The 27941-nt window shown below is 38.6% G+C and overlaps 1 protein-coding gene across 3 annotated transcripts in view; it reads right to left on the bottom strand.

The window, feature by feature from the left end:
* The window catches only part of CTNNA2 (catenin alpha 2), a 372247-nt gene that overhangs the window by 108288 nt on the left and 236018 nt on the right, over positions 1 to 27941 (bottom strand). For all 3 annotated transcript variants that reach the window (XM_039723934.1, XM_039723935.1, XM_039723936.1), the window contains one exon: positions 9675 to 9755. In XM_039723934.1, the coding sequence (XP_039579868.1) occupies positions 9675 to 9755 (81 nt within the window). The remainder of the gene's footprint in view (positions 1 to 9674; positions 9756 to 27941) is intronic.

Raw genomic sequence — 27941 nt, 5'->3', positions numbered from 1 at the left:
GCCCTAGGTTCAAAGAGGTTTAGATTAATTTGTGGCTGGCTCCCTTTAAAAAATGCCAGCATTTTGTCAAGATGTACTTTCATGCAACAGAGTGGGGTAATCTCAGCAATAACACTGTACTTCCCCTTGGAAGAGCCAAAAACTCCTCCTTGGTTAATACAGCACAGACTCCTGTTGATCATCTATTTAAATGTGACCTTGCTTCAACTCTGCCTTTTCAAAATAAATCTTAATAAACATTACTGCCAGACTAAATTCTCAAGTTACAACCTCCTTGGATGTTCTGCTACTACTTCACACTTGCATGAAGTTTTGCATTTTCAGAACACTGCAGAAGCTCTTACAAACTCTCACAGTGTTTTGTGAGCTAGGGAAGGTCTGTGACTATTTCATTCTCTCTTTTCTTCCCTTATTTAAATTATACAGACCTTGAATTAAAATAAAAAGCCCCCTTCAGGATTTATAACCTTACCCAATGTACTCTTGTTTGCAACAAAGGGCACTTCAGAGAAGGAGAACACAACTCCCCAGCCCCCCCAGTGATTGCTGCACTATCAACTGGCTCTAAGGATAGCTGGAAAGCCAAAGGGCTCCTCACACAAATCTACCTTCAGGGGGCCTCAATTAGGAATCAGATTGTTCATGGCTCCCAATGTATAAAGAACTTACACAGAACACATCCTGGAAACACCCTCCAGAGATGAACTCTCCAGTACTGCCAGGGAGGCTGAAGGAAAACCACTTTACATCACACCTGATTTCTATAACTGACATCAGCTGGTGTGAATGTTCAGAGTTGTCTCTTTCCTCTTCCCCCTACGCCCTCAAGTATGAGTTTTTTGTTTCTTTGGATGTGCTCTTCATTATCTTTGGGAAGCTGAAAGGAGTTTGTTATTTAATGTATATTAAGTTTGATTTAGAATTGGGTTCAGTGTTTTCCGCTGAAGATTTTGTTTTGCTTTTTGAGCCCTTATGCTTCCCTTGGGCTCATATCTTAATATTCAGATGCTGTGCACCTCCTAATGCTGGTACAGCACAGAATACCTCAAGTGAGGCAGCTTCACCTTCAAAAGCAACTTATTTTCTGAGCTTCAGATTATTCTTCTAAAACTGGACAGTAAATCTTGCTAATCCTCACAGAGCACAGTAAAGAGAGGATAAACAAAAAAAAAATTAAATCAGTTAATAATGATTTAGAGCACCAAGATTTAACTTCTAGGTGCTGCTGGCCCTCCCTACAGCATTTGCAAGTCATCTGGTCTGGGTGTGAGACAGCAGCTTTGCTGTAATAACAGGATGATAAGATTTCCTCTTGTGGAGGAAGGCCTGTGTTTTCCTCAAAGCATTTGCATTCTGTGAAGAAGCAACCTGTGCTTATCTTTGAGTATAGAGATTTAAGCCCACAGACTGAAAACTTATATATGTGTCTATCGATAATATAATTGACATTGTATGGGTTAGGTGTGATAAAATCTGTTCCAACAGAACACATTCTTTCAGTTTTAGGTGTCCCATCAGTCTAATTCCATGAGTTAATATTCATGCTTTTTATTCTGAGAGTCCTTCTAGAGTCTACACCAATTTTTGGCAGGCTTCAAAGTGCTAAACTTTTTTTTTTTTACCCTAAATAGCATTCATAAACAGCAATACAACTTAATCTACGTGGCAGAGAGTAACAGAGCAAATGGAGACACTGCTGCTCAAGGAACAGAGAGAGATGATAAATAAGCCTAAGAACACGCTGGAGCCTGGGATGTAGTTCAAACTGGTGGAACCCGTGTTAAACAAAGGACAGAAAATGCCAAGTCCTTTCAGAGACCTATGAATCTGATACAAACTGAGTATGATCAAGGCGTTGTCCCCAAGGTCTTTGTTTTACCAAATTTGCACAAATAAATTACAGGAGGTATTTGTCTCATCAAGCTTGAGGCTTTTGCAAGCTTGACTTGCAGCCTAATACAGCCACTGAAACAGTACCAGCAAGGATTTAACGATCATTGTGGATGCCTTCAAACTCAGGATATTCTGTGACTAAAAGATAATATAATATCTAATAATTAATATATAATAATTGTAGACTGAAGGGAGGGATGTTAAAGAATGTGGCTGATAACAGGCTGATGAAATTCATGCCCAGCGTCCACCAAGTGTCTTACAGAGGAATTTGCAAGAGCCCAGCTTAGCACAGGGGAATGTAAATGACTGATCAAATATACATAAGGGTCATGTGAATGGATGTACTTACTGCATTATACATAAAGAATTGATTAGAGGTGTAAAAAGAGCAAATATGACCTGGATTTTTTTTTTTTTTAAATTTTGGCTTCTCCAGAGCATGTGCCTGATAGAAAGACACCACAGCACGGTCACTCTTAATATTAGATCATGCCTAAATGGCCAAACCTGATCCTGAGTACCCCAAAGTGTGTCCCCATTCCTAGGACACTGATAGTGGCTACTGGAAAAAGCAGAAAAGAAGCAATCAAAATCATACCCCATCAGAAAGAGGGAAAACTCATCTAAACCAATGCAGAAGCCTTGCAAAAACCTCTCTTACAGCTTTCAGCCTACCAAGGAGCTCTCATTTAATCACCAGTAACAAGGACAAACCCCAGATACACCTGAAAGCCATTTTTGGGAAATTGTATAGGAAAACAAGCTCTGTGGCACTGTGGAAATTACATAAAGGGTTTATTTATGAATAGTAACCTGCTATGGTTATACAAAGCCCACAGACTAAAAACTTATATAAGTGTCTATCCATAATATAATTGACATTGTATGGGTTAGGTGTGATAAAATCTGTTCCAACAGAACACATTCTTTCAGTTTTAGGTGTCCCATCAGTCTAATTCCATGAGTTAATATTCATGCTTTTTATTCTGAGAGTCCTTCTAGAGTCTACACCAATTTTTGGCAGGCTTCAAAGTGCTAAACTTTTTTTTTTTTACCCTAAATAGCATTCATAAACAGCGATACAACTTAATCTACATGGAAGAGAGTAACAGAAAGAGCAAATGGAGACACTGCTGCTCAAGGAACAGAGAGAGATGATAAATAAGCCTAAGAACATGCTGGAGCCTGGGATGTAGTTCAAACTGGTGGAACCCATGTTAAACAAAGGACAGAAAATACCAAGTCCTTTCAGAGACCTATGAATCTGATACAAACTGAGTATGATCAAGGCGTTGTCCCCAAGGTCTTTGTTTTACCAAATTTGCACAAATAAATTACAGGAGGTATTTGTCTCATCAAGCTTGAGGCTTTTGCAAGCTTGACTTGCAGCCTAATACAGCCACTGAAACAGTACCAGCAAGGATTTAATGATCATTGTGGATGCCTTCAAACTCAGGATATTCTGTGACTAAAAGATAATATAATATCTAATAATTAATATATAATAATTGTAGACTGAAGGGAGGGATGTTAAAGAATGTGGCTGATAACAGGCTGATGAAATTCATGCCCAGCGTCCACCAAGTGTCTTACAGAGGAATTTGCAAGAGCCCAGCTTAGCACAGGGGAATGTAAATGACTGATCAAATATACATAAGGGTCATGTGAATGGATGTACTTACTGCATTATACATAAAGAATTGATTAGAGGTGTAAAAAGAGCAAATATGACCTGGATTTTTTTTTTTTTTAAATTTTGGCTTCTCCAGAGTGTGTGCCTGGTAGAAAGACACCACAGCATGGTCACTCTTAATATTAGATCATGCCTAAATGGCCAAACCTGATCCTGAGTACCCCAAAGTGTGTCCCCATTCCTAGGACACTGATAGTGGCTACTGGAAAAAGCAGAAAAGAAGCAATCAAAATCATACCCCATCAGAAAGAGGGAAAACTCATCTAAACCAATGCAGAAGCCTTGCAAAAACCTCTCTTACAGCTTTCAGCCTACCAAGGAGCTCTCATTTAATCACCAGTAACAAGGACAAACCCCAGATACACCTGAAAGCCATTTTTGGGAAATTGTATAGGAAAACAAGCTCTGTGGCACTGTGGAAATTACATAAAGGGTTTATTTATGAATAGTAACCTGCTATGGTTATACAATTCCAATGTTAGTGCAGTTGCAGATAGCAGAGGAGAACAGAACCATGCTCTGGGCTTTACTTTTTGGACCTGTGTTCTGAGGGAATGATGCCCATCACAGCAAATCTGCCCTTTTAATTTTCAAACACATATTAATCAGTTGGCCAATTTTAAAACCATCTGACAGAGAGAAAATGTCTTAAAAATGGTGAATAGCTGGAGTTTGATGTAAAATTGTCTGGGTAGGAGAAGGGTAACCCAAATCAGTGTCCTGTGGAGGGAAATTCCTTATGTGAAGTCAGAAGCTGGCTGGCCAAAGTACCACACAGGTACCAGCTGAGCACGAGCCAAAAGCAGCCCATCACTCTCTGCTTTTCTCCTGGAGTAACAAATCAGCCTCAGATAACGAGGAATGAGAAGGGAGAATGGTGGGAGTGAGAAAATGAGAAGAAACATGAGAATCAAGGACCTGAGATTATTGCTGTAGAAAGCCCTAAACAGACAGCACAATGCTAGAGAAACAGAATTTCATTAATTTAGATGTTCACAATTTTGGATTTCAGTCCTGTGTCTACACAACATGGGTTCCTCAGAGGTTTGTAGGATGCTGTCTGGAAAAGACAATCTGAAAAAAAGGACATTTTTGCTAAAAAAGAAGTGCTGAAGTGGAATGTTTTGCCTTAGACAGTGGTGTGAAGAATTCTTTTTTCCATATTCAAAATCACCACCTTAGCCACTACCTGTATGTAGCTACTAAGAGGATGTTGAGGTTATTCTGCTTTTTGTGTACCTGTCCAAAAACTGGAGCTGGATTTTACCCAACAACACACAAAGGCCACAAAACTGTAATCAGGTGGCAAAAAAAGAGCATTTTTGATACTGCACATAGAAATTTAGATATCTAAAAGTAAAATTAATTTATATTATGTGTTCACTCCATTAAAGTGAATGCCCAGGTTGTCAGACTAAATGTTCAAAAGAATTTATCAAAATGCAACTGGTAATGCAGATATTTCAGGACTTTCTACTCCACAGTTCATATTAATATATATGTTTTATAGAAGTTTTCTTGCCTAAAACTGCAAGGAGAAGCAGAAATCCAATATTAAAAAAAAACAGTACTTTTTATTTTTTTCTTTTTTCTACTTTCAGATGAAACATGAAAATTTAAAAACCAGCAAAATTCTTTGAAACAAAGGAAAGTCTCCTTGGCCATTTTAAAAATGAGGGTTTAATATTTAATATTTATTTTTATGTAAATATTTGTATTTGCAATGCTAGGCTAAAAATAAGTTAATAATTTTCAAAATGAAAACTGGAAACTACTGGAAAAAGTCCACACTAGACTTTTCAAAGCTCTCAGGCTTCTTGAAAAAAAAAATTCTGGATAATTTCTGGAAGTTTTCCACTTCTTAAGAAAATTATACTGTTCTGTGGAGAATTTATTTCATGCAGTATTTCTAAGAAGCTTTAGTAATAACATAAACCTCACTCTGTAGGAGTTGGATGAATTCTCCTTAACAGCTGTATGACAGTATAATTTCCAGTATAAACTGAGAATTGATGGTGAAAAAAAAAATATTTCTGTCCAATTCCTTCCACTTGGAGGCACAGGAAGCCATGAACAGGCAAAAATGAAATAATCCAGGCAGGCTGCTGTAATGGCAGCACAGCTGGGTGGTATTTAGGGCAAAACAAATGGTTTTGGTTATTCCACCTCGAGTGGCTCGTGCAGAATGAAGCAGCTCAGCTTCAGGGGTGGCAGCAGGGACAGCAGGTGAGACAGCAGTGGTGGTGGCAGCAAAACAGTGGTGGTGACAGCAAAACAGTGGTGGTGACAGCACAGCTGCTGCTGCTCTGAGCTGTGCCTCCAGGGGCTGTGGCCAAAGTCTCTGGTGTGTCCTGCCTCTCTCTCTCTGTGTCACCCCAGAGCTGCAATGTTCAAAATGTCAGGTGTTCCTGCTGCTTTGGGGTTACCTGTACCGTTTGAAATCTTGGGTTGGTGTTTCTCTTTCCTCCTATGGAGGAAAAATTAACAAAATAATTGGAATGAACCAATTCACTGCTGGCCTGGCTTAGTGTACCACATGCCTTTGTTTAGCTTTTGGGTTTTGTCTTTTTTTTTTTTAACTACAGGCTTGCATACCAGTGGGAAAAAGAGATTCCCAGTATTGCCAACTGGCACAACTTCTTATCAGATCCAGTGCTTTCTCCAGCTTGTTCAAAATGAAAGGCTGATTCAGCCTGGAGAAAAGAAGGCTTCCAGATCTTCTAGCAACTTCCAGTGCCTAAAGGTGCTACAAGAGAACTGGACAGGGACTTGTGGAAAGGGCATGGAGTGACAGGACAGCAGGAATTACTTAACTCTGCCAGAAGGCAGGGTTACAGAATCACAGAAATTTTAGGGTTGGAAGGGACCTCTGGAGATCATCCAGTCCAACTCCCTGTCAAGGCAGTTTCACCCACAGCAGGTGACACAGGAATGTGTCCAGGTGGGTTTGGAATGTCTCCACAGCCTCCCTGGGCAGCTGTTCCAGTGCTCTGCCACCCTCAATGTGCAGAAATTCTTCTTCATGTTGAGCTGAAGCTTCTTGTGTTTTAGTTTATGGCCATTGGTCCTTGTCCTGTTGGGCACCACTAGAAAGAGTCTGGCACCATTCTGCCTTGGAAATATTTATATGGATTTATGAGATCCCTCTTATTCTCTTTTCCAGACTAAACAAGCCCAACTTCTACAGTATCTCCGGATGCTCCAGACCCTTCAACATCTTTGTGGCCTCTGCTGGACCTTCTCCAGTAGCTCCTTGTTTAAATTGTACTGAGGAGCTTGGGTTAGATTTTAGGAAGCAATTCTTCCCTGTCAGGGTGGGGAGGCCCTGGAACAGGGTGCCCAGAGAAGCTGTGGCCACTCCTGGATCCCTGGAAGTGTCCAAGGCCAGGCTGGACAGAGCTTGGACACCTGGGCTAGTGGAAGGTGTCCCTGCCCATGGCAGGGTGTTGGATACAGATGGGTATTAGGGTCCCTTCCAACCCAAACCACGCTGTGATTCCATGAAAATTCGGTGAGGAATGGCAGCAGTAAGCCATGGGCTGGTGAGGTGTGTCTGCTTCCAAGAACCTGCTCAGTCTGACTTAGCTTGATGTTCTTACTGGCAGTTTATAGTAAGACATATAATTAGATCTCCATAGTCGTCTCCTGATTCCCAGGAGATTTTAAATGATGTAAGTTTAAAAGATGTAATTCTATCAGAATAAGAAATATTGAAGTGACTGTGAATTGTGAGGCAGAATTTTAGCACTGTGTGTTCCATCCACAATCATTTCCCATGTCTGCATGTTATGCAGATAATGAAATCAAATCTCCCAAATAAAGAGCTAAATGACCTGGGAGAAAATGAAAAATCAGTCTTAGATGGGTGAATACTGAAGTCTTGCAAGGGAGTCTGACTACCAATTGGGGGAAAAAAAAAAAAATATTTATCTATATTTGTATTTTTCATCACCTAACTCTTGTAGGTTATCTAGTTTTAATGGTGTTAACATTAAACATCAAAGTCTGAAAAGCAAGCTTTAAAAGGGATTCATTAAGACAAAAGGCATGATGATATTCAAAGCTGGTTGTCTCTCTAATGATTTTGCCCGGAATACAAAAACTGAAATAGTGGGACACTGTATCCTCCACCACAGCTCATTTCCTCTGAACCTTCAGGCCTCTCTCCCCAGCCATCCAACCAAGCCCTCAGTGACACCCTCACATTCTGGAATTTAGCAGGGAGTGCACAGGCAGGTCTGGGCAGCCACACACAGGTACTCTGCTGATTATATTCATGTGATGAAGCAGAACAGTGATCATGATTCTGAGGGATCATGATTTACAGTCAGAATGCACATTGTTGAAAGCAGACTCCATCTTCCTCTATGTTTGTGCAAAACCCAGCACAATTATGATTTAATCTTGATTAGTTTACTAGCAACTGCCACAATTTAATAAACATTATACCTACGTGATTAACTTCCATAAATATCAGAAACTGTACTAAAAGCTTCATCCCCAAGCAGGAAAATACAATATCTGTGCTTCATTTTACCCACATCCAGAGTTCCAAGCTCTCTGAGGCTGACATTCCACGAGGGTGAATACACATGAGAAGCACACAGCTTATTAAGACAGGTGCCATTTTTATATCACGTTTCAGAGTAAATTTGGCTTTAGGGATGAGTAATTCAGGCAACTGCTGAGAGCCTCACACAGAACTCACTCATGTGTTAGTCTGCTACTTCCTTGAAGCAGTGAGAACAGAGGTGGGAGGCAACACATGGTCCCAGCTCCACTGCAGAGCCGAGGATCCCACAAATTTGGAGGTCAGAACAGCAGAGATCTCTCTTCTGTCATTAGCTGAGCAGCAGATGTGATGCCAGGCTTTATATAGGAGACTCAAAGTGATTCATATTGTCTGTAGGTCCACTGCAATGGGTTTGTTATTTGGCAAAATAAGCTCTGAGATGATCTCCAAACACGTCTGCTAAAGGTTAAGGAGGAAGAGCTGAAATAAGCTGAGTTTTAGCAGTGCAGAGCACTGATTTCAAAGTGCCTACAGGGGCCACTCTCTCCAAAATTATCATGCTGCAAATAGGTACTTGAAGATGCATTTAAATCTTTACTTGGTTTGGCAGTTTTCTGGATTTGGGATCACTTTCGCAGAGGCCAGGTAGAATTATTAATTTTTTTTTTTGTTTGTTTGTTTTGGTTTGGTTTTTTTTTTTGTTAAAAGAATGCAGAACTGGGATAATCTCAAAGGCAGAAAAAGTAGCTAAAAAGAGGCAATCTATCCTGCCTTTACTTGAAGGTGTAAAGAGAAACCTCTCCCTTTTGGTTGCCAATCTCCTTTAACTTTTCCATCTCAAGTTTTTCGAATCAACCTTTCTTTCTTTTCACAAAACACAATGATAAATGTAAGAGAAGAAAGACAAAACGTATTGTTTAAACTAGGGTTTTGCAGTTATTCATAAAATCATAGGATAGCTTGGGGCTATTTAAAGGTCATCTGGTTCATTTCCCTGTGCCATGGGCAGGGCCATGCTCTACGAGATCAGGTTGCTCAAACCCATCAAATCTGGCCTTGAGTGTTTACAGGGATGGGACATGCACCTCTCTGGCAAAATTGTTATTTATTATGACTTTCTGTATCTTCATAGGATCTTTATTTACTACAGTACCTTGGAAGTTCTCTTTGAATATATTTTACTCTTACAATTTTTTCTTTTTCATATTCTGCTCATCTTTCCTGTTACTCCAGTGAGTGTATTCAAATAAAACACAAATAAGCACATATGCCAGTGTTTTTATGACTGGGGTTTTGAGCTGCCAAGGCAGGGAAGGTCTGGACAATCTGCCTCCTCTCCCACATGGAAAGACCATTGGTGGTTACACTTGGAATGCATTTCCTTCTCCCTTTTTGTTTTTTTTTTTGTCACAGGAAATGGTGCTACTTTGCTTAATGTCATGTGCAATGTAGGGCCATATCTAAATGAGGACACCAATTCTTTACACCTCCTCATGTGGAAAAACCAGCCTGAAGTTGTAAAGCAATGATTTCCCTGGAGAATCAGGAAACATTATGAAAAGCAGGGCTCACCTGTCTCCGAAGGTCTCGTGTTTTCTTGGTCATCTTGTCAATGGCAATGTTGAGTGGGTCTCCCTTCTCCTTCCTTCCAGTCTGTTAAAAACACAAGATTTTAGAGTTAGAGAAAAATCCTCTAGGCGATATAAACTTTTAAAAAAAAATAGTAAGGATTCATCAAAGGAAATTATTGCAGCTTTTTTGTTTGCTACCATCAAGTTGTTATTTCCAAAGTAATGTTTTTAACATGTTTATGTGCAGTAGGCACAGAAGATTATTTTAGAACAATCCTAAATGATAAGAACAAAGATTAAGGTGACTCACCGGAGAGTTCAGAACTTTTCCACCAATAAATTATGTGCATATATTATAGCTAATACTCCAAAAAATCTGGCAAGACCTTTCACTATAAAATGAATATTAAGAGTTTCTAATCTCCATCCTGCCAAGCACTGGGAATGTTAAACATGATAATAAGCAGCAACACAGCTTGAGGACAGAAGGAAAATGGTCCCTACGCCTGTAACAGGAATCATATTGGCAGACATTAGGTTCAGTATAAAGAAGAATTCCACTTAAAAAACTTTCCTGCAGGAAGTCTCAAAGCAAAACTCCTCACGAAGATTAAAAAGGGGGAAAAAAGCCTTTTGTGTCTCATAACCAATGGGGGGAAAATATGGTTTTCAGGTTCAATGGCACAAAAAGCATTAAGTGACTTTGTTAGCTGTATTACCTTTCTCTTAAGAGAAAAGTACTTCTCTAAAGATTTGTCACATCTTTTGCACATTGAACTCTGTTTGAAAGCTTTTCATCAAGAATCAAAATGATCTTCCATTCTTTCTGGCAGTACTCTTTCCTTCCCAAGGCTGTTTTCAAATGCTTCTATTTAGAATTGTTCCTTGCATATGATTAAGAGCGATTTTCTCTCTCCAGCTGAGCCTAATAGCACACGTTTCTGGGAGCTATTGAGAAGTCACTTTTGGGGTGGGATGGGGATTAAAGACACTCTTTCAATGATACCCTCTCATATGTACACCACAGTTATCAGCCCTACATTGGCACAAGGCCTCTGTTCCAGCCTTTGCTTTAGGCATTCATTCCAGAGAACGCCTGCTTTCTGTTACTGCCTGTAATTCTAATTATGACATGAGGCCAAAGCTTTTATGATCATTTAAAAATCTGTAAAATCCATCCCCTTTTTTTAATTTAGAAATTCAAACATAACAATATCAAGTGCCACCAGAATTTAATACAAAACATAAATTTACCTCTTAGCTTTCTAAAAAGGATCCATTAGAAATTGTGAAGTTAATCACACAAATTGACACCAGAAAACAGAGAGAGAAAGCATTTGCTGTCACACAAGAGGAGGCATCTGTGTCACCCGCTGATATTTTTATCTCACTTTTCTTGTGTTCATCCTTTGACTGAGTTCTTCTGGTCCCCAGCTGAAGAACCACATCTCTTTAGCCTGAGCAATGTCAGCACAGGCTTTTGGTTTTAGATGTCCCAAATTCAGTCCCTGGTATTTTGTTCCAGACAGCAGGTGTCATATGTGCACACAATCGAGCCTGTTTTTCAGGCTGAAATTTCACAATAAAGCTGAGGCAGAAAATTTTGGATGAGGAAGCCTCTCCTGACTGTCGGAATGGTTCAGCAGAGACTTTCAGATGACCCAGTCTCAGCCAGGTTCTGGTTTGTTAGACTACAGAGTTACAGTCTAAGAAAACTTAGAAAAAAAGAAATTACTCTAGCTGTGTGCTGTGCAGTTGCTAAACCAAGTTTCCTTGGTGACATTCATGTTCTGAAATGCTTTATTTTCCTGGTCAAATAATTCAATTTATCTAATATTCTTTAAATTCTTCTCTTCCTTCTCATTGTTTAAGCTTTAATGGACTAGATTAGAAAGCTCCATAACCACAGAAGACATGTTAACACTTTTTTTTTTTAGGGCAAAGATAACCTTTGTTTGGCACTTTCTTCTGCTTTATTTTTAATAAAATCAGGGAATAATTTCCTAAACAGGCCAAAACTCCTGTGAGACTAGCATAGTGTGAATAATCAAGAGCAAACACCGAGACACTTAAGACTACACAGGGATGGTATTTTACAGGTCTCAAATAAAACAAGTTCACAATTCCACTTCATTGACCTCATGCAGGGCAGATATATTTATATATATTGGATATATTCTCCACCAACATGGTGAAGTCAAGCAATTAATGCTTGGCACCCACTTAGGGGGTCAGAAAGTTGTCCTTGAGCAGGAACCTGGGAGTCCTTCCAGGGTAGTCAGCTATGGGATACAGTGACAATAAATAAATTAAGCATTTGATAAACTGCATCATTTAGAGGAAAAAGGCTCCTGGGCATTGGTAAAAAAAAGAAAGTAGAATTTGAGATTGACTTCAAAGTTTGTAATTTAGGTTCCTAATCTGGGTGTTTGGTGTGTCTCATAGGTGGGAACTCTCACTGAGAGCAGGCCCAGGCAGCCTAAATCCAGCATCCCTCCTAAGCCTCCCTTCAAATCCATCCAGTAACTTCTGACTCCAGTTTTAAATAAACAGTGTTTATATAAACAGTGGCCCTTAAGGTACATCCTATTGTGAGACACAAAACAACTGGGAGCCCTTCTGTGACCCTTAGGCCACACAACACAAACTGTCCACATCCATCTGGCCAGTCCCTTGTCCCTCCAAAGCACAGCAAAGCCTGTTCCACATTGCTGCGTGCAATTGCCCAAACTGTGCCTCAGTCTGCCTGAGATGCTAAATGGGATGTGCTGGAAAACTAAACCAAAACAAGAGATCCAGTTGAGCTCACTCAATGGCGGTATTTTATTAACTCACACAAATATGGCTGAAGTCTCCCATTCTGCACGATTTTTACTTATCCAGGAATTTTAACTGACCTTCACCTGTTACTTATAAAATGGCCTTTTAGTCTGTATACAAACCCCCTTCTTCAGCATATGATTTCAAAGAAATTTGTTTAGTAAATCACATTATTGAAAAATAACTAGCATGGCATGTGATGCTACATAGCTCCAGGCAGGTCTGTCAAACACCATCTGCTCTGCGCTGAAAATATAAGTTTATTAAAGTTTATTTATTTAAGTCCTTAAATACTCTTATTTTATTGTTGCTCTGTGATAAATTTTTGGCCTTCATTCCTAGAAGGTATAGAAAGGAATTTATTGGTTTCCTGAAAAAATGAAAAAGCTTGGTATTGAGCCATTTGCCATTTCTCTGTTAATCTTTCTCTGCAAAGGGAAGAAAGATACTTTGGGATGAAAAGGAAGTAAAAATTGCTGCTGGCATTGGGTTAAAAGGAGAAGGAGGAGAAATGCACAGAATTCCTTGAATGCCAAACTATCTGTATTCAATTTCCTATGGACAGAATTACATCTATTCATGGTGTAATGAGGAGAACTTTGCAACAGGAGAATATATTAATCAAGTCCCTGATTTCTTGTGACCATTACCAGCATTTGCATAGTGCTTGTACTCGAGATATTTTCAAACAATTTTCTCAGTCTGAGTTGCTTCCATTCTAACTTCCTTAGAGCTTTTCCCTGCCCATCTGATTTATTCTCAGCTCAGGATGAGCCAATTCCCACAGGCTCTGGCCAGGAGCTGTGCTGCTGCAGACTCCCCCAGGTCAGGAGAGGATCTTCCACTGCATTTCTACCCCAAGGTTGCAGTTCCCTCCCAGGTCACTCAGTGTCAGATCCAGCTCCCTGAATATAGTATTCAAGTGGTTTTAAGCATGATTTGCCACCTGACATGAGAAGTTGTGTAGTTTCTCAACACATCCATGTCTGGTAGTGGAAGAAATCAAGGTACAGACTGTTCTATTACTCCAGAAAATGCCTACAGTCTCAACCAGTGCCAACAGTATTACCTGAACAATAAAGACAGAACACAGTCATTTATATCAAACAAAGTCTGAAAAGCCTTACAGGTAAAACTGCATGGTATTAAAGCCAGAATTTATTTATACAGGGAACTTCAACTTCATTTGGTTAGGAAATGAAATTAAATAAGAACAAAATGCACTTAAGGATGATGAGAAATTTCAGTATCTGCTGAATGATAGAAAGATCTCTGCTAAGGTATAGCACTGGTTTTCTTTTTTACAAAGACCTTTTCCTCTCCTTCCATTTTTCCTTTTTACACTTTAAACTGTTAGAGTAAAATATTAAACTCTCTAAATATGTGTCACAACTATTAAGGACATTTACATCCCACAATTTGCTCATTACTGAACTCTTCTGATCAGCATGAGGTACTTAACAGGACATTTTTCTAACCCTAGAGAATATCACAGAACCAAGACAAGGACAGCCAGGCCAATCAGCCCAGAGGCTTGGTGCATTTTAGATGAGATATGCTCAACCTTGGAAGAAGATGCTCCAGACTGGAACTGTGTTGCTGGTTTTCAATAATTCCAGATACCACTAATGAGGAAATCACAGAGCTCAAATTTCAGCACATGAAACAGAAGAAATTACTACTACCAAAATTATTATGATAAGGACAGATGTTATTGTACAGAATATCTTTGCATTGAAAAGTTAGGATCACCTAGAAATGTTGGGGAAGCAAAGCCAGTGCTTTCAGCACATTATTATAAAAAAATACCAGACGAACAAGGCTGAAAATGGTAAACTGTAAATGAAGGGAATGGAGTGCCAAGAAATACACAAAAAGTGGGGCAGCAGCAGGCTACAAAATAATACCACAGACAAAACCCCAATGTGTATCACAACTAAAGGAGTGATTGTTAGAGAACATTATTTTCCTTTAAAGTTTGCAATTTAGAAGCTCGGGGTTTCAGTTAAACAGTAACAATATTAATAACAATAATCTATGTAAGATGTTTTGGAACCACCATTTTGAGACATTCTTCTGTTTTCTTCTCTGCTGCTTCAGATGTAAGCCAAAATATCTGGGAGAGTCAATCTCTTCAAACATCAAGTGTTGCATGTCCAAGACATCCTCACTTCTGTTTCAAGTAATTTAGCCTCCAGAAGACAGCTGGAAAGATTATCTATTGATCCAAAAGCTACCAAACACTGATCTATTTTTATCTTTTCATCATCCCCTAGGTAGAGGGCTACATTATTTACAGGTTATTCAGAACTTCAATATCACAATGTTTTATTAAGGCGCAAATTGCTGCTCAAAAATATATCTGTCCTAATATTTTATTTTAAATGTTGAACATCACTTCTTTAAAACTATGCCAATGCTCAATAACCCTTTTAAAAGTGATGAAGAGAAGCTTAGTACTAAAAGAAAAAACATTTTGAACAACAAGCATAGGCTGCATCAGTGCTTTTAAGCAGAAATCTAGGTTTAAACATACCAATACATAGTCCCCTTCTGAAAGAAGACAATTCATTTTAGGTCAGGAAAAGGCTTAACAATATATTCCAGGAGAAGTAGAGACTAAATTTCACTGGAAGTTGAAAATTCTAACAATTTTCTAAGGAGATGAGTTAGGAAAACAAGTTTAACAAAATCTGCATGGCTCCTCTAGAGATGATCTGAAAAAACTTCTTAAAATAATAAGTTAAAGGAAAGATTGAGTGTTAAGAAGTCTCTTGGGAATGTGGTATGAACATGAATTACTGTTGTACTCAGTTCAGTGATTTTATCGTATTTTTACTTGTATAAATTATTTTGGTTTTAGAATTTATTCTAAGGAGCTTCATTGGAGGTTCTGCAGTCATCCATTTTCCAGCTTCAATTTTGCTATAGTAACGACTCCTGTGGAACTAAAATTTGTATGTTCCTATGTCCTCCTAATAATTCATTTATTTTCTCAGGAGAAAGAAAAAAAAAAAAGATAATATTGCACAAAAAAGGTTGTATGGTAAGGTCTTTAGAGCTTTGTTTAGGTGGTTGCAAAGGAGAAAGGCTAAGTTGCCACAGAAAAGGAAAAGACAGAAATCATGGAATCACAGCATGGTTTGGGTGGGAAGAAACATTAAAGCTGATCCAGTTCCACCCCCTGCCATGGGCAGGGACACCTCCCACTAGCCCAGGGTGCTCCAAGCCCTGTCCAGCCTGGCCTTGGGCACTTCCAGGGATCCAGGGGCAGCCACAGCTCCTCTGGGCAACCTGTGCCAAGGCCTCACCACCCCCAGAGAGAAAAAATTCATCCTAATATCTGATCTAAACCTGCTCTCTAAACCTCTCGCATGAGGCCATTCCCCCTTGTCCTGTCACTCCATCACTTGTCAATTTTCTCTCTCCCTTTTTCCTGCAGGTTCCCTTCAGAAGCTGGAAGGCCACAGTGAGGTCACCCCAAAGCTTTCTCTTCTCCAGGGTGAACAATCCCAAATCTCTTGGTTGCTCTGGAAGGCCACAATGAGGTCACCCCAAAGCTTTCTCTTCTCCAGGGTGAACAATCCCAAATCTCTTGGTTTTTCCTCCCAGCAGAGCTTCTCCATCCCTCTGATCATCCTGGTGCCTCCTCTGGAATTGCTCCAGCAGCTCCAGGTCCCGCCTGTGCGGGGTCAGCTCTGCTGAGGGGGCAGAGGGGCAGAATCCCCCCTTTCCTGCTGCCCACCCTGCTGTGGATGCAGGGAAATCCCATCTTGGTCACTGAATTACAGCCTCATCCTTCCACAGAAATGCTCAGTTCTAGAATGCCACTCACTAAATAATCTGCTCATAAATGTATGATACAGACTATAAGTTCTCTTTAAATAAAACAGTTGCTCCCAGCAGTGTTTAATTACCTTGTGACCAGTGAGTCTATCTGGTTCCAGGGTAGCATGAATAATTACAGCTACAGAGAAAGCTGGGGAAGCCACATCCTTGCAATCTCAGATAGTAAATAAAGTCAATAAAATTAAAATGAACCATGAGCTGGACACAGTACCTGAGGTGTGCAAATCTTATCCTTGGCCTGCAGCCAAGCAAGTTTTATCTAGGGCTGTACATAATTAAAACTAAGTATGTAATAAAATAAAGAAATCATAAAAACTGTACCCATTAATGGTTGAAGAAGACTCTCTTGTTATATTTTATATGTGTTTTTTATGCAGGCCACATCACCACAATATCTAAATGCCTTCAAGTGGTGAATTGGTGAATTAAATGGTTTGTTTAATATCAGCCATGTGCAGTTTCTTCTTTTAACCTCTCCAAAGTGGGAAAACTTGTGTGTAGGGGAGTATTTTAATTGGTTTGTGTCATTATTTTTCTTGTTCTGCATAATTCACTTTTGTAGCTACTTGTTGTCTTTTGGCAATAACCAAAGATTTCCAGAAACATCATTAGTGGCAGCGGTTGGATTTGAAAATCCAGTTAGGATTAGGGCTTGATCATACTGGTTCCCAGGTGGCTGCTGCTATTATTGACTGATATGTACCCATAATCACGTACTGGCATCTGAGCTTCCAAAAAAAAAAAAAAAAACGCAAAAAATCAAAACCCCAAAAACAAACAAAAAAAAAAACCTGGCTGAAGAATTTACATTTAAAATTATTAGAGGTTGCATAAAATGGACAACTTTTTTTTTTTACTCTTGAGAATGAAGGCAGGAATGTTTTGGATTTGGTGATTTTTTTTTCTTTTTAATTTGTAGAGAATATACTGAATAGTTCTGTCTTTCTGTGTATTTTTGAACAAGGGTTTCCAACATCACTGTGGTGAGAACATATTCTTGCTTTTCTAGCTACTAGCCAAGACTGGATTTTACAGCATTCTGAAGCACTGAAAATTCAGAAATGGCACCTGGTGGGACCTTCCTAAGTGACAAAGCTTGTGTAACTTCCAAATCTCATTGATTTTTTATCTCATAAAATACATGTATTGTTTGGAGGGGTTTTTCTTGACATGGGGTGAAAGCCATGCAGCAATAAGAAATTCTTCCCCCTGGCAAGAGTATCCTGCCATCATTAAAGAGGTGTGCCATTTAATTAAATTCAGATTATAACGTAGCACTCTCTGTCATTCCAGAAAGCAGTGATAGTGCTCAGGATAGGGCCATCCCATTTAATGTTACCATTCTGAAATACTGAATCAAATCTAGTTATTTTAGCTCCTTCTATATTCAAGATATAGTGACAGGCATTTTTAGAGCACCCATCTGTCTTGCATATTTATTTTAATACAAAGTACTTATCATCACAGGGGATTGCTTCCCTCCATTGACAGTGGAGGGGAGCTTGAAGCACTTGATGATTAATTCTTAGAAGAATACTGAGGTACTTGACATAAACTGCCTATTTAATAGCTGCAAGGAGTGTCCAGCCCTCCTAAGGATCAGGCTGGAGGTTTTATCTTGGAAAAATGTATGACTTGCATTATTTTCTTTCAGAGAATTTTAAAAAAATACAGCATTATAAGGGCATGGTTTTTTACAAGGTTCTGCAAAAGATATTCTTGTCCTCCCAGGATGAGATATTTTTTTTAAAAATCCACTTTCTTCCCACTGTCTGAAAGAAACACAGTTCATAATTTAAATTCAACATTTAATCTTTAACATTTTCAGGTCCTTTCCAAGCTGGCAGCCTGTCACCAGTGGGACAATATTGATCTTCAGGGATCAATATTGGGCTCAATAGTGTTTAATATTTTCAAACAGGCAAAAGAGAAGTGGGTGGGCTGAAAAGGTCCAGAAAGGGGCCAGGAGGATGATCCAAGCACTGGGAATGCCAAGAGAGGAAAGGCTGAGGGAACTGGGTCACAGAAACACCACAACTTAATGAAAAAAACCAAAAACCCCTCCAGTTATACCTGTATTTCTCTAATCAGGTTGACATAGGGCAACATCACCCTAATTTGGAGCTGAAGTTTGCTGATAACAGGGGGAAACAAGGGAATGCATCTGAAGGAGCTGATTCCCTGAGAGAGGATTTCTGATACGTCCTGGAGAAACCTCTGGCAGTGTGTGTGTAATGTGGTCTCTGTCCCTGGCAATGCAGAGGACAGCAGTGTTAGCATGCAAGTCTACTTCTCATCCTCCTTTCTGTCCCACTGTCCTTGGAGTTGATGTCTGTGAAGCTTCCCCTCACTCCTTCCTGATTCAGGGGTGATTTTATAGCAATATGTGGTAGAATTTTAATCGGGAGGAATATTTTTTGCAGTTAAAGAACATCTTTTCCTTTGCAATGCCTACTCAAAGAGGAAAACATCAGGGTTTTCATAGAAGAAACTGCACATTTCTATTCAGAAGATGCTGGTACAGAAAATTGATGCTGTTACGCTTAAATGCTTACAAAAAATAGAATTTTTGAAGAAAGAAATGTGAATGATGTAAACTGTTATAAAAACATCAGCCTCACTGAAGCCACACTAATTTACACCAGCTGAGAATCTCCCCACTCATCATTTAAGCAAAATCTTGCAGATGTTTCCATTTAGAAGGTCAGAAATGTTTACTCCAGAATTCAAAATTATTCTAATTTCTTCACAGACTTCTACTTGCAAAGGGTCCACTACAAACTCCTCATTTAACCACCAACTGCTTTGCAGCTGTAAATTGCAATCTGCTTTTAAATTGCTCCTGGATGCCTTCTCTTAATCTAAAATAATGAAAAAGAGGAGATAGTACACATTCTTTTTTCTTTCCATTCAGACATCAAAGCCCTTAGTGAAGGACTATGCAAATAAAAAATGTCAAAATTTACCTACTTAAATGCAAGCTTTTGAGAAAAGTCTATTCTATTATTTTAAGCATAATAATGTTCCTGAGTCATGTACAGTTATTATCAAAACCTTGTGCCATGCATTCTGTCGGTGAAAAAGTTGATGCAATATAAGCAACTATAAAAGAGGAGGGGTAGAGAAGTAGAGAATCTTACAACACGTGATGAACAATACTTCATGCATCTAAACTCTGAAATATATTGACTAAATCTTTGTTGTGTCACAGATTAGTGGAAATACTTGTCAGAGCTCTTAGTGGAGGTGATATCCATGTCTGGTATTTCTGTCAGTTTTATGTTTTATCCACTTTTAAACAGCACCTGTAGCTCTTCTCTCCCTGGTTGGATTTAGACTAAAGGGTGCATTGGGGGTCACAGGAATTAAATGCAGGATTTCCTGAGACATCTCAGCATTCCTTGAAAACATCCTTTCAGTATTTTCCAGCTCTCTCTCTTGGAGGAATAGGAGAACCACATAATACTGTTTGGTTAGAAGCAAAGCCTTTTTTTTTGTTTAGGCATTTAAGAAACAGGCTCCATTTGGTAACAACATTTGTCTGCAATGTTGGCTTCCACACCGTGGATCTTTATGCATGTTTTTTTTTTAGCAAAGAAGCTTTTTAACCAATGAAGTGACCACTGGAAGTTCATCAAAGCACTCACATTTACAGGTATAAAATGAACATTTCTCATTAACATATTGACTCCAACACTGCCTTTCTATTTAGGTGCAGAATTACTGTTCATGGCACAAAGACAAATATTACACAGAATTCAGCCCCCCCACAAATGTCGCCTGTCTGTGCCCTGGAAGCACAGAACTGTTTGGCTGCACTTACAGTGCTTTGATTAACAAATATCACTGAAAAATGGGATTTCAACTGGTTGGCTGCATCTGTCACTATGCAATAGACCTCTGGATGAGATGTGTATTGACTATTACATCTGCATTTCTTTCTTTTTAATTGCATTGTGCTTGTATTCCTTGGGTGATCCATGAGGAAACAAGTGTTGTTTATGTGCAATCAAAAACGTGATCATCAGGCAGGCAGCTGAAAGTCAATGTCAACTCAATATTTCTACTTATAACAGAGGATTAAATACTTTATCCAATGAATTCTTAGGTTTTTTTTCCCCTTATCTTGCTAGTTTCTTCCAGACCACCCAGGGAGGTTTTTTTTCTCTGTTCATTCTCTTTAATAATCCAACTTCCTCTGAACATTTTATTACAGTACACAGTGAGACAATGTTTGACATAATTTTGGGTGACATTTCTTGCATCCAGTGAAACCACTGCTGCTTTCCAGTTCTGGACCCCACTTGGCAGCTGCTGTGCTGCCAATTACCTGTGGATGTATCAATCCCCCAATTACCTGGGGATGTGTCAGACTTTCTGAGGGCAGCGACATGTGCTTGTCAAGAAGGGTTTTCACTCTGACACTCTCCTGTGAAAACCCCACCTTCAAGCAAACAATGAGTGTGAGCTTTAATTGCACATGTACCATAACTTCAGCTCCTGTTTGGAATGAATGGAGACAGAGAAAAGAAAAGAACTCAATCCTCATTATGGTAATTAAGCTTTCACTTTGAGTGCAGGCTCCTTTGTGTCCACATGCTCCTTTGCAGGACATCACAACTGTGAGGCAACAGGGATGAAATAAAAGAAAATAAAATTAGAAAAAAAAAAAAAAAAGAGTTTTAAAACTCCAACCTGACTTCCAAAATAGTTCAAGAGCAAAGAACCAGCTCTATTTTCACAGAGCAAAGCCATGGTCTATTCCTGCCACTGCCTCAGATCAATGTGTTAAGTGATATCCATTCAAATTACTTGTCAGTTTAATCAGAGGAAGTGAAACACAATTACAGGGCATTAGTGTAAAAGCCAGCACAAAATAACAGAATGTCCATGTGGGATATCTGCAGCAAAAGCCTGTTGAAAATAACTCTGTGACATTTTCATCAACAGTCTTTTTTACAGAAAAAGAAACCCTTTGGAAATGCTATTACAAACTAATTAGGCATAAAATAATGCTTTACTTCTACAGACTGATTAGAGGCCTTATTTCCTCTTGTAGATATCAGAAATATTTTTGGCTTTTGTTTTGTTATTAGAATAAAATTAAATGCATAAAGACCTTTACTGAAGTGATAACTGGTACATTTACAAAGCCTCTCTGTGCTCCCTCTCAAGTCAGCAGGAGTTTTGCCATTATTTCCACTGAATGATTGGAGCATTCATTTTTCATGGACACTCCAAATTTCCCTTGAATAAAAGATTTTTTTGGAATCCTCAAGCAGATGACTTGGATTAAGTGGCTGAAATGGGAGCAGGGAAGGGTAGGGATGACTCCTTCTCCTGCTGAAGGCAGGGCTGCACATTTGGTAGATTCCAAAGGACAAACAGATGCAAACCTGTACTGAAATTCCTGCTTGGAGTCCCCAGGTGGGATATGCTGGCATGGATACTGTGCCTGGAGTCCCTCTGACTCTTTTACCCCAATCTGCACCATGGCTCAGTTTCACTGGAACAGGTAAAAAAGTGCCCAGGTTCAGAGGTGTAAAGGAAATAAGGATTTGTGAATCCCCATGATAGGACAGTAGACTGAAGCCCTACATGATCCTCAACCATTAAAATTAAAGTATAGAAGGTAGAATAACTTCTATGTGTGTTAGATTTTTTTTCCCCTAATTTTAAAACCCCTATCAAGGCATGCATTCAGGACAGAACTGAAAAAAAAAAAAAAAAAAAAGCTGGAAAAATCCTTCTCCTTCCAGACCTAACTGGATTTTTAAGATCCAGAAGAGATGGGGACCTGGACTTTGCTCAGCACAGTGAATCTCCTGGAATGAAGTGACTTCACTTTTTTCAAGAGCCACAATGCATAGCCCAGGTACAGGTACCCCTATGGTAAAATCACTTAAAATTATCATCTTGTAATTCTGAGCTCAGGGACTCTGAGGTCTTTAATTGGATTTGGCCCTTTATCTTCTATATTCATGAGATAGTAATTAATTTGACCATCCCTGCCTGGTCCACAGGGTAATTGAATGAATAGCTCTGCACAGCACATAAATGCCTCCAAAAAAGTTATTACTATGACTGTGCAGTGTGACGAGTTAACTCTGCCCTGTTGGTAATGATGGCATTGAAATTCCCAAGGAAAGTGCCACTGGAGCCCATCTCACAGCTAATGGGAAAGGAAGAAAGTGAATATACAACATGTAAGATCATTGCAAAGTTGATACTCTGCCCTTTAAAATAGTGACAATTGAAGTGTTATCCTATTTTTCCAAGTTTCCTTGCCACACCTTCATCTTCTGGCACTACTAAAACCCTGAAAACACCTCAGAAGGGGTTAAAAGCAACGTAGTTCTTTTGGTAGATTGCCACAAAGACTTGTAAGAAATGAAGTGGAAAAAATGTTAAGGAATGTTAAATGAAATCACAGCAGACTGAAACCTGTGGTTCCAATGCAAGACCTGAAATAAATTTGAAACAGATGCTAATTGGCACCACCTTCACTCTGATGTTCATAAATGAAATGAACGAGACTTCAGAGGTGCCAGAGGAAGACCAGCCATCCAAAGAACATTAAAACAGGCCTGGATTTGGTTTGTCAGCTCCAAAGTTATTTATATCCCTCTGAGTCATCTAGATCCTTCTGAAAATTCATCCAATGAGGCACATGTGTACATTTTTAAAAGGACTGAAAGTCTGTGGAATTGAAATTCTTAAATTACCCTGGACGTGCCTTCCATTAGCAATCAGATTGGCTTTGGAGGTGAACTCCAGATCCAGGGTTGTACTAAGTTGCTCTCTGCAGGAGATTTTTCCCTGAGGAATGGGTAATGGTTTGTATCAAGACAAACAGGGTTGTTTTCAAGTCTCAGTGCAAATCATGCACGCCACAGACATCTGCAGCTGTTTGGAACCCCTTTTAATGGCAAATGCTTACAAAACTAATTGCACGTGATAAAAGTGCTGACTGACCACTACATCTGGTTTGATCCTTTCCCTCCCAAAAAAACCTGACGTTACAAATCAATCTTATTTTTAATATATAAGGATATCAGGCATTTTAAATAGTGTTAGTCCAATAATTCAGCTTAATTCAGCTTTTAATTCAATCTTCTGTGACTTCAATATCAATTTCTGTATTAATACAATGCAGCATTCCACACTTCCTATTTATTATTCAGTTCTTATATGCCACAACCTATAATCCCACTGACATTATCTTTGGTACTATAATTGAATAAATGCCTACTATAAAAATGAATGATTTCACTAAAACAAGAACAACTGAGGAAGTTCTGCATGTTTCACTTGGTCATGATGTGCACCAAGAGGAGAACATCTGAATCCACAGTCTATGGGAATTTGACTCTACTTCTAATTCCCAGTCCTGGTATCTAATAGCCCACATTTTAGTGAAGTTTTCTTCAGTATGGCAATTAGTGTTAAGGGTGAATCAATTCCATGATGATCAAACACCTAAAGAAATTTTAAAAAGAAAAAACAAACTAAAGCTCGGCAGGAGAGGCTCTGCGGCTTTCCACACCACATGATGCTTTTCACTTCAAAACTACCAAGTAAATTACTGAGAAAAAGTTACTGTGAATAAAATGGGCTGCACTGTGTTAAGTAATTATTTCTAAAGTGTGAAATGGGTAGGAAGTATCTCATCTCAAAGTAGTGCCATGATGCATATTACCTCTCCAGTATAAAGTGAACAGTCTTTTTTTTTCCTCCTCTTTTCTTTATCTCACAGGAGCAATCACAGGAATGAAAACTTTTATTTTTCTAATGATTTTATGTGTGGGAGAGAAGTGTAAAGACTCAACCTGTGAAAAACTCTGCTGTGCTCCACTATTTGTCTTGTGCTAGGATTTCGAGGAGAATTTCTAGAGTTTCATGAACTGTCAGGAAATCACAGAATGGTTAAGGTTGGAAAAGACCTCTAAAATCAAGTCCAACAGCCCACCCAGCACTGCCGTGTTCACCACTACAAACACTCAGCAAATTATGAATACATTTGAGTGATACTCCTCATTTAAGGAATTCAGGATAATGATGTGTTTTCCTATGTCAAAGACCAGCATTTCTGTGAGTGTTGAGGGATGCACCTCAGGGAAGATTTGATTTTGTAACAATGCAGGACACTGCTTGCATTAAGTTTGTCTTTCAATCATGTCATGCCACACACCCATTTTGCCCCTCAGTCCTGAAACCAGTGGTAACAAAATGTAATTTTAATTGAAAAGTTTCCTCACAGCATGGAGTAGGAAAATACCCTTCTTGCTTCTGAGAGAACAGAGGGGATTCTTGCCATTAATTAACACCTAGATGCACAACAATGGGCTGCAAGAAGAAAAGGCTGGGGGTTTTTGTTTTGTTTCGCTATGTTTTTTTAAACAACTGTAATTAAAAGTTGCATGGTTTGAGAAAAAGAAAGGTGAAAACCATGTCAAAATCAAAGAGAAGCTTTCCCCAAGACAAAAGGTGACACAAATTGGTCGTAATGACCTGGCTAAATACTGCTGTCTATTTAAAGAATAATTAAACAGACATTAAAATATTTATGCAGCATTCATATGAAATTCAGTTCCAGATCAAAATCAAGAGATAGCCGAGATTAAATATGAGAATCCTAGTTCAGGTTTAATAGCTGACAAGCAGAATTATTTTTCCTTAATATTTTTCCTTAATAATCTGTTTCAACAACATGCAATACAATTTTTTTGCTTTCTTTTGTTCATACACATAAAAGATTCATTGCAAAAAGATCAGAAAGGGTTATTTTCTGAGATTAAAGATCACATGAATATCCAAATGATACTTTGCAAGGCTGTGACTTCTGAACACTCAGAGCCATTCAGTGACTGCCTAAGATAAAGAGCAAAAGTGCATCTACAGAGTGTAAACTCATTCTGGCATCGGTCCTGAAACTATCTTTGAGTTTGACCTTCAGAAGAACTTCACAGAACACAGATGGGTTGACTAGGGCTGGCCACAGGAAAGTGTTTAACAAGTCAGTGTTGCACAGCAGTTGGAAATGATGCAGAACAGGACTCTAAATAGATCAAGTGAGCTCTGCTGAGATAGCTGTGTGTTCATAGCTTGTTCTCTGGCAGCAGGAGGGGAATGGACAGAACAACTGATTTTTAATAGAGTTTGGGAATTATATGATATTATTTTTGATTTTTAAGACTTTATTATTTAATTAGTTTAATAATTAAATTTTATAATTCAGTAATTTAGTTAAATGTTTGAAATAATTTTATAAATGTGCATACTTCCAAATACAGTAATTGCTAGGTGGGGTTAGCCTGTATTTAGAGGTAAAATGCCAAGGCATTTTGGAAACTTCCTTGTGATGTAGGAAAATGACACAAAGTCACCAATGCTACATCAGGAAAGGCCACTTTGTCACATTTCCTGATGGCTGCATTCCTGCTGGGCATGGACAGGGAGTGGACAACCTCAAATCCATGACCACGTCAGACAAGGTACTGATAAAATTCTCTGGTGAGCCTCTTTAATCTCACATGCTCATGCAAAACAAAAGGAATGAGTTTGTTTACAAAGTTAATATTTCATCTGCTTCTCTTTACACAGAGATCTATGTCTTTTAAAAAAATAATTGCCTTAAGTGCACAACAGTGTGTACACATTTAAAAATACACATATTTTTAAACTCAAAAATGAAATTTCTTTTCTTAGATGACTTGCTAAACCAAGAGAAGAGTGCCCATCAATCATTTAATATAGCTAAATCCTGGTAAAGAATGCTTTTTTAAAAAACAAAATGAGGCTGGTAGAACTACTGCCTATGCCAGCATTCACTTTGACTGATGAACTTCAGAGTAGTTTATTACAACAAATAGCATCTCCTACTGAAATTCTCTCCTTCTAATATCATTCTGCTCTACAAAAACGTGTTTTTGGCATCAGAAACAAATTGCAACAACATGCAGAAGAATGAGTTGTTGCCTCTGAAAGCTATTTCCAAAATACCACATAACTTCCAATTTTATCAAGACAAAAAGAAAGCTGGGTGACACATATTTATTCATTTGTGTGTATATGTAATGCTTTTGTAATTCCAATACACCATGTTTTACCATCAAAATAAATCAGAAGAGCCATGTTTTCTTGACTAGAATCATTAATAATTTCAATGCTAAGAAGGACAGGGCCCAGTATTATGCACTGTGTTAAATATCTTAATTCAACTACCATTTTTTTCCTTTAATGACACTGCCCTTCTCAGCTGGGCAGGATAAGGTCAAGACAAGGACAAGGAGAGATCCCTCACCAGTTCCTGTCATGGGCAAAAGAGAGTTAAATGGGAGAAACTAGTTTAAATTATTACCAAGCAAATCAGAGTAGGGCAACCAGAAATAAAATCAAATCTCCAAACACCTTCTCTGCACCCAGATAAATTATTTAGAACAGCAAAAACTGATGTGGAAAAATATTTTCTTCTGAATACAGAATTTTACAAAAACTTTCGGCTTTGTATCCTCATGACTTCTGGCTTAAATTGACTTTTGAATTATATTGACTTAACCAGTTTTGGTATGGCTGCTGATATTTTTTTTATTATAAGACAAGCATTATTAGAACTGGTTATTTCTGTAAACCTTGAATCCAGTGAGTTAAATGTGACCATGATTCTTCCCTTCTGTAATAAATCCTAATAACCCAACTGGATTTATAACAGCCTATTATACAGCACATTCATGAATATAGACCAATTTTCAGTTTCCTGGACTAGAAATCATGATCATGTCTAATCTCCTGTGCCTGACAATAAGTTTATGATATTTAGTGAAAAAGCTCACTGACTTCAGAGGTCACTGAAAGAGAGCAGAAACTATTTTACACAGCACAGTTTTTAGAAAAAGAACCTGAAACAACACCAAAACAGCAACAACAACAACACACCAACAAAACCCAAAAAAACCAACCAAACAAAAAAACACCTTGTACAAGGACTATAAACCAAATTCTCCTATTGCTTTTTGTGTTGCTCTGTACTACATGGATTTTACGGGCCTTTTTATACCACAGATGTTATGGTGAAATAAATACATAAACTCAGAGATTTTTTTTCTCTTTTCTCGAGTATTTGGGAATTTCAAAGGCCACATTTTGAGGTTGGATGCCCCATCTCTGGGCAGGCCCCATTCAAGGTCAAGTTGGACAGAGGTTTGATCTAGTGAACTCACAGCAGAGGGATTGGAACAGATGATGGGCCTTTTGATACCACAGATATTATGGTGAAATAAATACATTAACTCAGAGATTTTTTTCTCTTTTCTCAAGTATTTGGGAATTTCAAAGGTCACATTTTGAGGTTGGATGCCCCATCTCTGGGCAGGCCCCATTCAAGGTCAAGTTGGACAGAGGTTTGATCTAGTGAACTCACAGCAGAGGGATTGGAACAGATGATTTTTAAAGGTCCACTCTATGATTCATTTGGATTCTGAAGTGTATTTTTGATTCAGTATGTTTGGGTTTTTTTCCTAAACAGAGTAATTTAATCTACTCAAAACCTGTCCTTGGTATTACCAGAATGAGAATTAATTCACCAGTCTAAGAAACAAAA

Source organism: Passer montanus, unplaced genomic scaffold (genome assembly GCF_014805655.1).
Source record: "Passer montanus isolate IOZ18808 unplaced genomic scaffold, ASM1480565v1 scaffold51, whole genome shotgun sequence".
Taxonomy (NCBI): domain Eukaryota; kingdom Metazoa; phylum Chordata; class Aves; order Passeriformes; family Passeridae; genus Passer; species Passer montanus.
The sequence above is the reverse complement of the archived record's forward strand: the minus strand, read 5'-3'. Positions and strand labels throughout refer to the sequence as shown.